Here is a 13584-nt window from a genome sequence, read left to right on the forward strand (position 1 = left end):
TTTTTTTTTTTTTTACAAATAATTCATTATAAAAATATATTTAACGAAAACGTTTCACATTGAATATTTCATAAATAAATGTTCTAGCTCGTTAAAATTAAGTAAATCATTATACAAAAATTTATTTTTGACGTTTATTAAACAGTAAAAACCGTTAGAATTTCAAAAAATAAAAGATGTAATCATAAATAATTTTACGGTAATTATTATACCATTATTTGTTTTAATTATAAACCATGTATTTATTAATTTTATCGTTTATTTTAAAATAGTTAATTCGAATTTTGCTCGAATTTTTGTTACTTAATTATGTCAATTAATGTAACTGTTACTGGAAATCCAGTTGCTGTAAGACGGGGACAAATGTTTATGTCCGAAATCGATAATTTTAAGAAGAAAGAAACTTTACGACGACGAAAAGCTAGATTAGAACAGGTAATTTATAATTTTAAGCTCAGTAAAAATTCAATTCAAAAATGATTTTCTTGAAGATATTTTGATTTTAATAATTTTCTACGATTTACGAACTTAATCTCAATCGAATCACGCTTAGTATACACGTATACTTAACTTGTTATATATTAGATTTCTTAGACGTCCTTAAAAGAGCTGGTGCTTTTTTGCTGGACGAACTTGCCAGAAATGGCACAATGCTGTCGGACACAAGCATCAATAAATACCCGGGTACTACAAGACAGATATGGTATGAGTACAATCGCAGGCGTTCCGAAGTTCCCATATCACTTCCAAGGGCCTCTGTTCGCACAGTTGTTGCCGCTATCACAGGACACTGGCTGGGCGTCAAGCATGCTGAACGCTTAGGCCTGTCAGTGTATCAAGCATACTGCAGGAGCTGTCACAGTGGTGACGAGGAGGAGATAATGTCTCATATTCTCTGTCATTGCCCAGCTCTTGTCATGAGTAGATGGACTTACTTGAACCAGCCTCTCTTTGACGACCTCTCCGACCTAAAGTCAGTCGACGTCAAAGCCCTCCTGCTGTTCTTAAACAGCTCCAAATGGTTCATGGAGTAATGGCCGGGGATAGGCCAACCCATTTACGGTATCACAACGGACCCTATGGTCTAAGTCTGTCCCACCCCAGGACAGCCACTCGAACCTAACCTAAGCTAGATTTCTTAATAAAATTTTGGATAATGTTAAATCCAGGTGCGACAGCAATCAAAGGATCTAGCATCGAATCTACGTGAAAAAAATAAAATTCATACATCAAATTTATTATCAAATTTGGAAAAACAACAAGCGCAGACAATACAAAAATTAACAGCGAAAAAGCTACTCAACTTACATCAACAATACGACGAATGTTTAGGAAATATAGGCGAAGCTCATCGATTAGCAGCAGAGGAAGGATCACCTTCACGATATTTAGATAAAAAACGAAAACAAAATTTTAAAAAATGTAACGAACGTGGTAAAAAAGCTTTAAAAAAGCTCCATGAAGATATACAATCGAACGAGGAGCTTACACAAAAATCAAAAAATCGGAAATTATTAAATCGTAACATTGAAAATGTACGTTCTGGTATGATAACACAGTTAAATAAGTCTAAAACACCGGGTAAAAAGGCGAAGAAAAAGGATAAAAAGAAAAAACATCAAAAAATGAATGAAAGCGATTGTGAAAATCGTGAAAATTCATACCATGAAAATGTTAATATGGATACTTATCGTATCCCAGACAAAATTGATTCTGAAGAAAACATTTTTTCTAGAATAGCAGCGGGTGACCATCTAAGTCAAACTGACTTGTCACGTCGTCGTATTTGTTCAGATCGTGTTGAATCTGTTAAACCCCTTGAATCTACTCGAGTCATTTCTGATCGTATTGAATCTTCTAGACCTTTTGAATCATCTCGACCTTATGAAACTTCTCGACCATTATCAACAAATCGCATCGAAGAAGACTACAATCGATTGGTTAAGTCATCAAGACCAAACTATGTTCCAGAGTCGAATGTAAGGATATCATCATTACCTGAACCTGACACACGATTATCACAATTGATACAAAGTCGAAAACAACGGCAATCATCAAAATCAGCCACTGAAATGGAGTTTCAAGTTAATAATAACGAATATAACCCAAGTGATTATAAATCTACGAGTTTACCCACAAAAGATTATTCTTCCAAACCATCGCCACCTGGTAAGCTTCTATTAATTTAATATTTCCTCCTTTCCTCTGGAGTTTTTTCCTGGAACTAGAGACACATGCGTAAAGAGTGGTAAACTAGCCAGCTTGACCTGTCACATTCTTTATCGTAAAAAAGTGATTTTGTTGAGAAACAGATTCATTTTTCTATTAGCGCGAAGTTTTTTCCTGGATCAAACTTGTTTTTTTGTTTTATTTCCACGATTAATTAAACATATGTCAGTTCTTTAATTTTTTTCGGTGTCATTTTTATAAAAATAATATTTTTTGTTCATAGTTTCGAGACCTGTAATTCCTACGCCATGTGAAAATCCTGAAGTTCCACTATTAGAAGTGACCGATGTAACAGACGAATCACTAAATACACAAAATACAATTACAAAACCACCAAAACCGGTGCAACTTTACGATCATAAAACTCGATTTACTCAACAATACATTCCAAAATCTGATATAGTACGAAAAACATTCGCTGATAAGGGTGTTGTATTTCCTTCGGAAGAGGAAAAATTAGCTCTATGTCGATTAGAACGACAGCGTCAATTTGAAGCTAAACGACGTGGTCGTGAAGCGTTGGAAAGAGAACGTATTAAACGTGATCACGATCAATTATTATCGGAATTAGCAAATATTCGAAAAGGGGAGCAAATTGTAAATACGTATACGAGAAATAAAGATGGCCATTTGTCCGAAGCTCGTTTACGAGATAAAAATACAAAGCATCAATTGAATATTGAAGCTGCATTTGAAAGTATTTATAAACCACCTGAAGCACAATTAATTACAACTGAACCTGTGCGGCAACCACCAACGAAGATAAAATTTATTAATTTACCTGAATCACCGGAAGAAGTTAATGTAAATGTTGGGAAATGGGAAACAATTGGTCCAAGTACTAGTCGTCAACCTAAAGTAGATACAACAGTATGGGGAGATTCAACGTCTCAAGTTGGTACCGATCGCCTAACTGGGGGAGAAACAGACACTCTACGTAATTTACTTGAACGAGTTTCTACGCAACGTAAATTATTAAGAAGAGAATTAGCTAATTTTCAAAGCTCAGCAACTGTACCTGAATCTAAAAGTGTAAGTGTGCAATCCGAAGAAACCAAAACTTCCAACAAACCAAAAAGAAAAATTATTAAAAAATCTAGTGAATCAATTCGTAGTTCCTTAAAAACAAAACCGACAGAAGTTTCTACGAAAGCAAAGAAAAGTGAAAGTCGTGAGTCCACTAAAAGTCGTACATCAGGATCGGAACAGTCAACGCGAATTTCAAGTGAGCATTCAGATAAAAATGAAGAATCGAATCAAACTTTAGATAAAATACCAACGAAACAATCAACAGAAGAACTTATAGCGGAAAAAGAGAAAATAATTGATTTAAGAGCCGCTGCAGGAGGATCTGCAACCGCGCTACAAAATTTACCAAGTGAAATAAAAATTTTAGTACAAAAAGATTCTGAGAAACCTGTTAATATAAAATTACCCGATTCCAAAAATAATATGAAAACTGGTGACGATGTGGGAAGTGGAATTCAAATAATAATTAAATTAAATGATAATCAAAGTGCTCCAATTACGACGGACATCGAACAAATTACAAGTGGAACAAACACTCAAAGTGTTCCTACTAAAATTGCTGCTACTTCACCAGAAATTAAATGGGTTTCAGCTCTTGAGAAAAAACCTGAGATGAAAGAAAGTTCGACTAGCACCTCCTATTTTAGTCCACCGGTTTTATTTTCAGTGGCCAGAGAGGATAAATTTCCATCAAATAAGAAAAAAATTGCTTCAAGGGAGAAAATTCCTGAACATCCAATACCTCCACAACCTAAAATTCGTACTACAGGATTTCGAACTTCAGATATTTCGACACCAAATCAAAAATTGGATGATAAAACGAAAGAGTTAATCCAAAAATTACTAACAATGTCCAGAGGTAGCATCGATCGATTGGAAGTAAGTTCAAGTGATGTATGTACCCCGGACTTAAAAGTTATACAAACTCGAGAGAATTTAGAAAATTTCCTTTCCGATGCCGATGAAACACTTCTAAATGAACTTTTCCAAATGACTGGAAACAGTTCAGAATTAAAAACTGAATCCGAACGAAGTAAATCATCCACCTTGGAATCAATAGCATCCCCAGAACCATTACTTCAAGAAGGATATACTGAAGTGATGAAATTCTGTACGCAAAGAATTGGTAAATTAACAGAATTGATCGATCAAATTCGAAAAGAACAGATTAATCCATTTTCATATAACCCAGAAACCACAGCTCAAACCTCATATTTACGACTTCCATCGTCCCCGGATCCTTCGACAAAAGAACAATCTGGAGAGAAACAAGTAAGTTCTTTTAAAGATATTCTAGGCGTGAAACCTGTGCAATCGAATATACAATCAAGTACCGAAGGCTTATTGAACGAAAGCTATTTTGGAATTCAACTCCGGCATCCATTACAACAAACGAACTTACAAATGTTTCAAAGTCAAAGTTCATATGAAACTAAAAAGGATTGTGAAGATGAAGAAAATGGTTATCCTACCCAAAGTAGCAGTAATTCTCGCGAACAGCATGAATCAAGTGCAACTACTAGCAGTTCTTCTGGCATGGAAAATGGAAGAAAAGTGGTTAAGAAACCCTTACCAACAGTGGTTCAATGTTCTCAGAAGTACAACGTGGATATTGCCGGTGCTCCAGCTAAAGAACTATCAACAATTTTGGAAGACACATCTCGAAATGTTGAAACATTGGCGCAAAATTTACAAGCAACAAAAATTGATGATCAAGAAGAACATAAGACGTCATCATCTTCAGAAACATCTGAGGAACAACATGTAAGTATCGATCCACAATCTGCTTCGTACTTAAACCAATTTCACTCAATACCCGATGTCTCACAAAGTACTTCTTCTAAAGTTTTTATGGAATTAAGTAGTACTAATAATGTGTTGCAAAGTTTGGATTCGAAATTAGGTGTTTCTCAAATAAGCAATAATTCATCTTCATCGGATAGTTTAGATGAAGCGTTAAAACAATTGGGTTTGGGATGGGCGATCACCACTTTACGTAAGACCCAACAAACAATGCAATTAAGTTCATCAAGTTCATCGAATTCATCGAAAAATGTAAGTAAACGTAAACCTAATTTATCTGATACGAACGTAAGCTTAAAAGATTTATTACGACAACAGCATAAACGGCAATTATTACAAACGACAATTGAATCGAGTTCAACATCAATTGAAAGTTTTGAAATTTCACCAACGATTAAAAAATTACTCGAATATTTACCATCAACATCAAAATTGCCAGAACAAATTCTAAAAGAATTCAATAAACCGGATGAACCTGGTGGTCGAACATCGACACCAGTGAATTTGAAACGAAATTCTGTACCTGATTTTATTATGAATCAATCGGATGATATTTCGCTGATAAAAAAACCAAATAGTTTGGATAGTTTTTTGAGTTTAACAATGCCAGATTGCTCTTTGGATGTTAGTAAAACAATGCAACGAAGTGTTAGCAGTTGATCAAAATTTTGTACCAAAATTTTTTTGTTAAATTTTGAAAATTATTTTATTTATTTTGAAAACCATAGACTTATAATAACTTTTGAATATGAGTATGCACTTTTAAAAGTACCTGTATTAATCCTAAATTAAAACCTTGACATCTTAGGAATTTGGATGTCGATATTCATTTGTTATTATAAATCCATGGAGAAAACTTAATTTTAAATCAACCTATAAATACAACGATTTGTAAGTGTCTAAATTTAACTTAAGTACTTTTATCCAGTCAAATTAGTCCATAAAATATAAGCAAGGTTACAAAAATTCCCATAGAGCTAGAGCTAAATATGATTACGAGAAGTATTACGATTTAAACAACAAATCATTGTGTTTATAGAATAGACTTTATCATAAATGGGCTACTGATCCTCTTATAAGCTCCAGCAAACGCGTATTTTTCAATTAGAAAAAGCGTGTTAGTTTATTAATAGTACAAAGTTAAATAATAATGACAATTACCCGATATTTTCACATCTGGATATGAAGAAATTGGGTTTAAAAATTTTTTATTAATATTTTTATTTTAATCCTGGATTTATTTTCATCCTTTATTTTTAGAAAGTAAACGTCCTAATACCCATTCCATTTCAATAATAGTTGTGTGTTTATAAATAAAAATATATTTTAATTAAATCTTTTATAAAATTATAAGCAATTGAATTATTTATTTCATTCTAATAAAAACTCACCTAATCCAGCTTTACGAAAATTGAAGAATGGTATAATTTTTGACTTTGAACTCGAATAACTTTTTTTTACCGATCGTAGCGGGACTTAGATATAAATTGGTTTCAAGATTAAACGCAGACAAATCCAACGACACCAAAATCATAAAATTTTAATGAATAGAACAGAAGATATGAGCCTAAACGCAAAAAAAGTCATTTTCCAAGATGACGGCGAAAGGGTTAATTTCGCGAATACGCAAAATCAGATTTAAGATCTACAAACAACCCCCTAACGAATGAATGAATAAAAACTTTTGAGCCAGCCTGTCACTGCACTGGATGATAAGATGAAAAAGTAAAATTTGAAATAAAATACAAATACTTTTCTTAAAAAAAACGTTTAATGTCTAAAAATTGGCAGATTTAAACATAAATTAATTTACAACTTAATTAAACGAAATATATTTAAATTAAAAAAATGTGTTTTACGTCATTTACGAAAATGTGAATATAAAAAATGAAAGTTAAAATATGGATTGAAAAAATAATCCAAAATGATAAAAAAAATTGACCAGATATGTTTAATTTTTGGTATATTTAAATATATAAATAAAATTTATGCAATTATTATAGGCATTCGAAAATAAAATCGGATACTTTTAGCTGTCTCATCACAGAACAAAGTTAATTTATAATGACGTCATTAATGCCCTAATATGCACATTTATGTCCCAGCCAGGATAGTTTTTAAAAAATATGATAAATCTTGAATCGAGTTAGAGGCGGATTATCCATAAGGCAAAGTAGGCACGTTCCTACAGCCGCAATGTTACAAATACGCAACCATTGGTTGGTCGTCTAAGAATTTATTGACATTAATGACACAATTATACGGAAAAAAAATTTGAATTATGCAAGAATCTTCGTTCGTTTAAACGTTCAGATTTTATTCTCAAATGCATATAAATGAAATTTTCATACATATCATAAAAATTGTTCAAATATCATCCATCCAAACGTGTCAAAACATTTTTTCAAACGCGACAAACACAATAGTCTCATATAAATTTAAAGCATTTTTGTTTATCATGAGGTATTCTTGTTTTAAACAAAATCGAATCGGCACGATATTGTGTATTCAACAATGGTGTATAACCGAACACCTGCAAAAAATAAAACATATTAGCAATCTAAGAGGTTAGTATAAACATCTATGATAAAAATATACAGAATGTTTCTTAATTGTTCCTCATTTTTCAAGGATTAGTCAAAGCAAAATAGTTTAAAATTTTAAATAATTCTCCCGTCTGGTTTTTTAACTGGATAATTAGGAGAACAGTAGTAGTTTTTAAGAAAACATACTTTGGAAAATGTAGAAAATAGAACTTAAAAACTACAATTTTTCTCCTTATTATCCCGTTGAAAAGTCGGACGTCATAATTATTTTATAATCTGAGGTATTTTCTTACGTATTCACTGCAGTAATGATTCAGATATTGTAATAGTAACAGGAATTAGCTATGTGTTGCCTCCCAAAAGTCAGGAATAATTATTCCGAAACACTCTGTAGATAAATAAAACTTACCTGTGTGAAAAAATTTATACATTTATGTCTCTCCTGAAAATGTGTATCATCTTCAGACAACGAAACGGGACAGCCTGGACATCGAAACGTCCAACGTGATGTAACTTTAACCGGTGGTTTACGGGTAATGTGTGATACTAGGAAATTCATAGCAATATCCTCACAATTCATATATTCATCCACTTTATCTCGAATAGCTTGCGGTAACCAATGCCAATACATATACATGTAATATTTATGGACGAATGCGGCTCCCGTTAACACCATACTAAATTCACAACTATAATTTGAATTGTACAACCAACTATTTTGATAATTTAAATCCCATGCATGAAATCGCCCTGGAAAACCAACAACACGATCGCGATGTTCACGCCACACACGAAAACCGAATATAATTTCATCGTGTCGCAAATGGGCATCATCGTCAACAGATAAAACTGCTTCAGTTTCGATTATATCTAACGGTAAGAAACGATTATTTAAACTATTCCGTGATGCTTTCACAACTGATACAGGCACACCGATGTCAGGCCATCGTAAATCTTCTAGTGGGGGTCGAAGTGAATTCCAGATAACGACAACTTTATTTAAGTATGGTAAGCCACGTAAACGGCCTATTGAGTTGATTAGAACTTGTTCACGTTCATAAGTGAGCATGACGACAGTGAATTGTTCTCGAGGACTGTTACCACCCAATGATTCACAAAATTCTTTCCCAGCGCCCCCGGCTCCTTTACCAATAGGTCGAAATCCTATTTCTGAACCTAAAAAATAAATAATATGGAATTAGTGGTCTAAAAATATTTTCTCTTTAGGAGGAGTGTAGTGAATTTCGGCACAAGCTTATTATAATGTTGAGAAAATAACACCGATTAATTCATTTTACTCCTAAACTTACCTATAAACTTTGCATCTGAAGGCAATAATATATCGAACGGTAATTGCGGATAAAGATGAAACGGATCTCCCCAATCATTCCATATTTCATGACCTTGAAGTAGATGTAACGTATAATTTCGTTTAAAAGCAGGGCTAGGGTATGGTGGTTCCAATGGACCTAAACTTTCTTCGGGTTCCGAATCTTGTACAATAGTATCCGTATGCAACGGTTGAAATGTCGAATTAAACACACTGACTGCAGTAATATCTTCTATTGGTTTTGGTGGTATTCCTAATCGATCTCGAATCGTCGAAATAATTACATCAATTGTGCTTTGAACCGAACTTAAATAATTTTCCCATATCAAACGTCCCTGTCGACGCATTGATAACAAATCGGCATCGGATACAGAGCGTAATAAAAAGTGTAACTCGGTGACTCGAGCTTTTGGTAAAAACAAAACTGCTCGTTTCCATTGGATCACCTCGTGATAACTTAAAAGAATTTGATCTCCTCCTAGAATCACAGGAATGGCTCCAGAACGTAAAGCTTCGTAAATACGTGCTTGTAATAATGTGGTCGAAATATAATTCGAAGGACTTGGTGCTAAGATAAGCACAAATGTACTTTCCCGTAAAATCGCACGCCGCATACCATCTGTGCCACATAACGACCAATCTTCAATAGAAGCCGTCCCTTTTTCTTCGCTTGCAGGAATACACTCAAATTGGAAATTAAATTTATCCGACTTACTATTTACCGCCATTTCTCGTAAATGTTCCAGAATAAATGAATCCAAATGCTTTGTTTTTTCGATTTCTTCAAAATATTGATTCGTGACTTGATTAACATGTTCTGTCGGTTTTGATTCTCCTTGGAAGGATAATAAATATTTACGTCGTGCTGGTAACATAGATACACATTCTTGCCATACATCACCCCCTGGTGGACCTAGTATCGGTGGGACAATTAAATCAAATCCAGGTCGATATTGTGAATCAATAAATGTTGATTGTACTAGAATACTTCGACCCACATCAAAATTATGGAAAGCATCTCCAGAACCAATCGATAAATCACGTCGTGCTAAATTTATTAGCACATGATTTCTTCCATCTCCACCCCAATAAGGTAGTTTTTTCAATTCTTCTAAATCTAATACATTTTTATTGGTCGCATTCTTAGAATTGGTAATAGGTAAAGCTTCTCCAACTAAAACTAGGAAAATACATGCTTCCTTCGGATCATGTGTATAATGAGGATTATACCCCAATGTCTGCTTTAACGTGGTTTTCAAAAATCCATCTACGTCTAACCCGTCTCGAACTACGGGATACATGTCTGGTTCGTAGAGATAAACAGGGAATCCTGAAGTCAGTGAGCATCTCGAATAATCGAAACAACTATGCATACGGCAATTACGAAAAGCATGTGGAGGGAGTGGCTTTAAAATCGTTGGTATTTTATCTGCAGTTAACTCTTTAGGTGCAGCCAATTCTGGAGTGTTTCTATGTAAAGCTTCTCGATGTGCGACTTGTGCTTGTTCTACGCTAATTTTCAATCGTTCTAAATCCGTTTGTTGATGCGCTAAATCTTGTTTTAACTGTTCAATTTTCTGCGTATACGCTGTTACATCCGCTTGTAAACGTTGCCTGCGCGATTCTAAGTCACGTAACTCGCCAGATACAGAACTCTTGATGCGCAACAACTCTTCAATACGCATACGTAGTTCAGATGCTTTCATTGAACTATAATCTTCGAATATTTCTAATTGACTGCGTGAACGATGACTACTGTATGAGTGTGATGTCACTACGACGTGATCTTCGCGTGGTAGATGATAGTGGATGATTAAAGGTACAAAAAATATGGCTACTGCAACTACTATTAATATACGAGAAAGGCGAACATGTTTTAGCCATAAACAGATGCGGGCTGCTGTGCCACCCCCATTTGAAATAGCTGTCATTTTTAAAGCTGCGAATATGTTCGTACAGTTTGTTATTTTTGATTATGGCATTTTTGCTGAAAATAATACAATACCTTTATTAAATATAATAGTTTAAGAGTTCAATTAAAGTGTTTCGATGCGAATATGTGCTTATCTTTCTACGAGATGTAAAATATAGTACTGCATAGAGGAACGTCTTCGCAATGTTCGATTATTTTCGATCTTGTGTCTATTATATTTGAAATTACTGTTTAGTGTTTTGGATCTTATTTGGACTTGTTTTTACAGTCTTTACAATTATGGAATCAATTTACAATCGCCATATTTGGGTTTAGCAAAAAAGTTTATTGAAAAGACTTGCCTCTATCCAATACTATTTCTACGGACTTTTAGTATTCAGAAGCATTATAAATTATAACTACAGTTGAATTAAAGATTCAAATTACTTTTTAAATACGTTGCATGCAATTATTTTGGTTTCTTCCGTTCGAAATACGAATATTGACCTCCTGACGAGAATTAGCTAAATTTTAATGCTACAATTCGACATTCTCATCGAAAAATCAAACAAATCTTATTTTTAAAGAATTACGGTCTCGAACAAATTGAATAGAGTGAAATTATAAATATTCAGCCGTAGATTTTGTTTTTAGTAAGTATACAGTGTGTCGTAGATGAAATTTTGCACAGTCATACAGGATGATGGGTCACATTTTGTAAGATACCTAACCGAAATCGGCTCTACTTGTCAATTTGTAGATGGCTGAGTTTAAAGTTTTGATTTCGGTTAATTATCTTAAAAAATGTGACCCATCACCCTTTATGACTGTGCAAAAATATGAGGGTGTCTTCATCTTAAATGCGAAACATTGTATAAAGGCCTCAGTAATATAAAAATTTTTTCTTTTTAATGAAATTTTTTCATTTAATTGAAAAATAAAAATGTTGCGAAAACCATAACCATCTTACGAGTTTTTATTTTATTGTGATAGTGGAAAAATTGTTGTTTAGTGCGTTTTTTTATGTAAATTTCGACTATGGAAGTGGTGATAGATGTAGAGTCAGGCAATGGGAGAAAATCTCATTTCAAGGCAATGGGAGGATTTGGTTAATTCTGTTACGTTATATTATTCTATGGGTCAATCCTAAAAGACCTCTTCTGTGTTAATTTTTTGGGGAAATCAATAAGTAAACATTCGTAAATTTTGCTCATATATCTCTTAAATAATTATGCAGCCATTTTTGGCTACACAAGTTTTTGATTGTTATAAAAGATTTTGAATTAATCTCATTCTCATGCATTGATCTTAATTACAGGAAATTATGTAAAAGTTATTAAATTAATAATTATCCCTTCCTTATTTAAAAATATGTGCGATTAGTGGTGAGTTAAAAACTTCTTTCAAATTGCATACACATGCGAAAAATTTATTGCAAAGTGCGTTTGTGATTTATAATAAGATTTCATTGCTATTTTAATTTCCGTTAATCTTTTCGTAAATTAAAATATCAATAAAAAAATTTGCCTTTAATTAATTTTATTACCTTGTTAATTTATATATGGCAACTTCGAAAAAAAAGGTAATAAGTAATCAATATTTAATAAAAATTATTGATTAATCCATTACATTTTTATCATTTCTGTAGGTATATATTTTTTTTTTTATAAAAGTATCAAATACATACAATATGTAAGATTCATTTCATTATTCACAATTAAAATTGAACTTAAAAAAATGATTACAATTAAACGTAAATGAATCGATGTGTATATTTTAAAAACATTGCTTAAAAATTCTTTTAACACTGAATTGTTGAACTTTATAAAATGTAAACTTTAGAGTATCATTCTATTTTGTTTATATTTTGCTTATATAAAAAATTGCTGAACTAACAAGAATTTGACATTAACCTCCCTAGAAAAAATTATACATGGCGCCTAATTATTAAAATGCTACTAAAAGATCATAGATAAAGAACTCATGATTAAATTGGGTTGAGTTCAGATATATTTTATAGTAGAGAGTGATAATTCAACTAAACTATAAAGAACAAGAGTTAACTAGATGTGTAGTATTTAGAACACTATACAATCTTTAGAATTTCAACCAATTGCTATCTATTTATGTCAAAATATTGATCTAAAGTTGAGTTTATGGTAGGTTCAACCTTAAAAATTTTATACTAATAGAAATGACGGATACGGCATTTGTAATACGCATTCCGTCAAATATTACATATCGACTAAAAAGAGATCATAGATAAAAACTCATGATTAAATTGGGTTGAGTTCAGACATATTTTAAAGTTTCTTTAGTCGGTATATTACCAAAACCGGATTTAGGGAATATCAACCGAAGTTCTAGCATAAAAGTTTATTTAAAAAATTGACTATCAGTTGTCTATCTACGGATCTTAATATATAAAACCTATATACATTAACTCATCTTTCGATTACATTATCCGTTTTATAATCAGGTGAGGTTTAAAAGATTGTTAGTAAAATTTTTTGTTCTAAGTCAAAGTGGATAAATTAGAATTTATATTTAATGGCTTATCCAAGTTTATGTGTAAACAGAAAATTTTTAAATTGTAGTAATAAACCTATAAATAAAAATGATTTTAGCATTCAAAAGGTCAAAAATTGATATAGAACACATGTTGCACAAGTGATGACAACATTGTTTTAGTTTTTAGATAACTCAATGAATATTGAGAAATTTAGAGAAATCTT

General features: G+C 32.5%; 2 protein-coding genes across 2 annotated transcripts; one reads left to right on the plus strand and one right to left on the minus strand.

Moving 5' to 3' along the window:
* The first annotated feature begins 171 nt into the window (after nucleotides 1–171).
* LOC123294290 lies at nucleotides 172–5721 on the plus strand. The gene is made up of 4 exons (XM_044875421.1): nucleotides 172–199; nucleotides 273–435; nucleotides 1170–2169; nucleotides 2453–5721. Exons 2-4 carry the CDS (start codon nucleotides 310–312, stop codon nucleotides 5719–5721), a joined length of 4395 nt encoding a protein of 1464 aa, XP_044731356.1. The 5' UTR covers nucleotides 172–199; nucleotides 273–309.
* A 1285-nt stretch (nucleotides 5722–7006) lies between these two features.
* Nucleotides 7007–12443, minus strand: LOC123293883 (exostosin-3). Its single transcript, XM_044874859.1, has 4 exons — nucleotides 12396–12443; nucleotides 8918–10924; nucleotides 8017–8783; nucleotides 7007–7594 (listed from the first exon to the last, which is right to left on the minus strand). The coding sequence occupies exons 2-4, from the start codon at nucleotides 10866–10868 to the stop codon at nucleotides 7490–7492; spliced, it is 2823 nt and encodes a 940-aa protein (XP_044730794.1). The 5' UTR covers nucleotides 10869–10924; nucleotides 12396–12443; the 3' UTR covers nucleotides 7007–7489.
* Between the last annotated feature and the right edge of the window lie 1141 nt (nucleotides 12444–13584).

Source organism: Chrysoperla carnea, chromosome 2, assembly GCF_905475395.1.
Source record: "Chrysoperla carnea chromosome 2, inChrCarn1.1, whole genome shotgun sequence".
Taxonomy (NCBI): Eukaryota; Metazoa; Arthropoda; class Insecta; order Neuroptera; family Chrysopidae; genus Chrysoperla; species Chrysoperla carnea.

What these genes read in the sequence shown, in the direction of transcription:
- LOC123294290 (XM_044875421.1), top strand. Translation starts at nt 310, where the DNA reads ATGTCAATTAATGTAACTGTTACTGGAAATCCAGTTGCTGTAAGACGG. An exon ending in GAAAAGCTAGATTAGAACAG is followed by an intron (nt 436 to 1,169) that starts GTAATTTATAAT and finishes TGTTAAATCCAG; the next exon opens with GTGCGACAGCAATCAAAGGA. An exon ending in TTCCAAACCATCGCCACCTG is followed by an intron (nt 2,170 to 2,452) that starts GTAAGCTTCTAT and finishes TTTTGTTCATAG; the next exon opens with TTTCGAGACCTGTAATTCCT.
- LOC123293883 (XM_044874859.1), bottom strand. Translation starts at nt 10,868, where the DNA reads ATGACAGCTATTTCAAATGGGGGTGGCACAGCAGCCCGCATCTGTTTA. An exon ending in TTCAGATGCAAAGTTTATAG is followed by an intron (nt 8,784 to 8,917) that starts GTAAGTTTAGGA and finishes TTTATTTTTTAG; the next exon opens with GTTCAGAAATAGGATTTCGA. An exon ending in GTATAAATTTTTTCACACAG is followed by an intron (nt 7,595 to 8,016) that starts GTAAGTTTTATT and finishes TATTTTTTGCAG; the next exon opens with GTGTTCGGTTATACACCATT.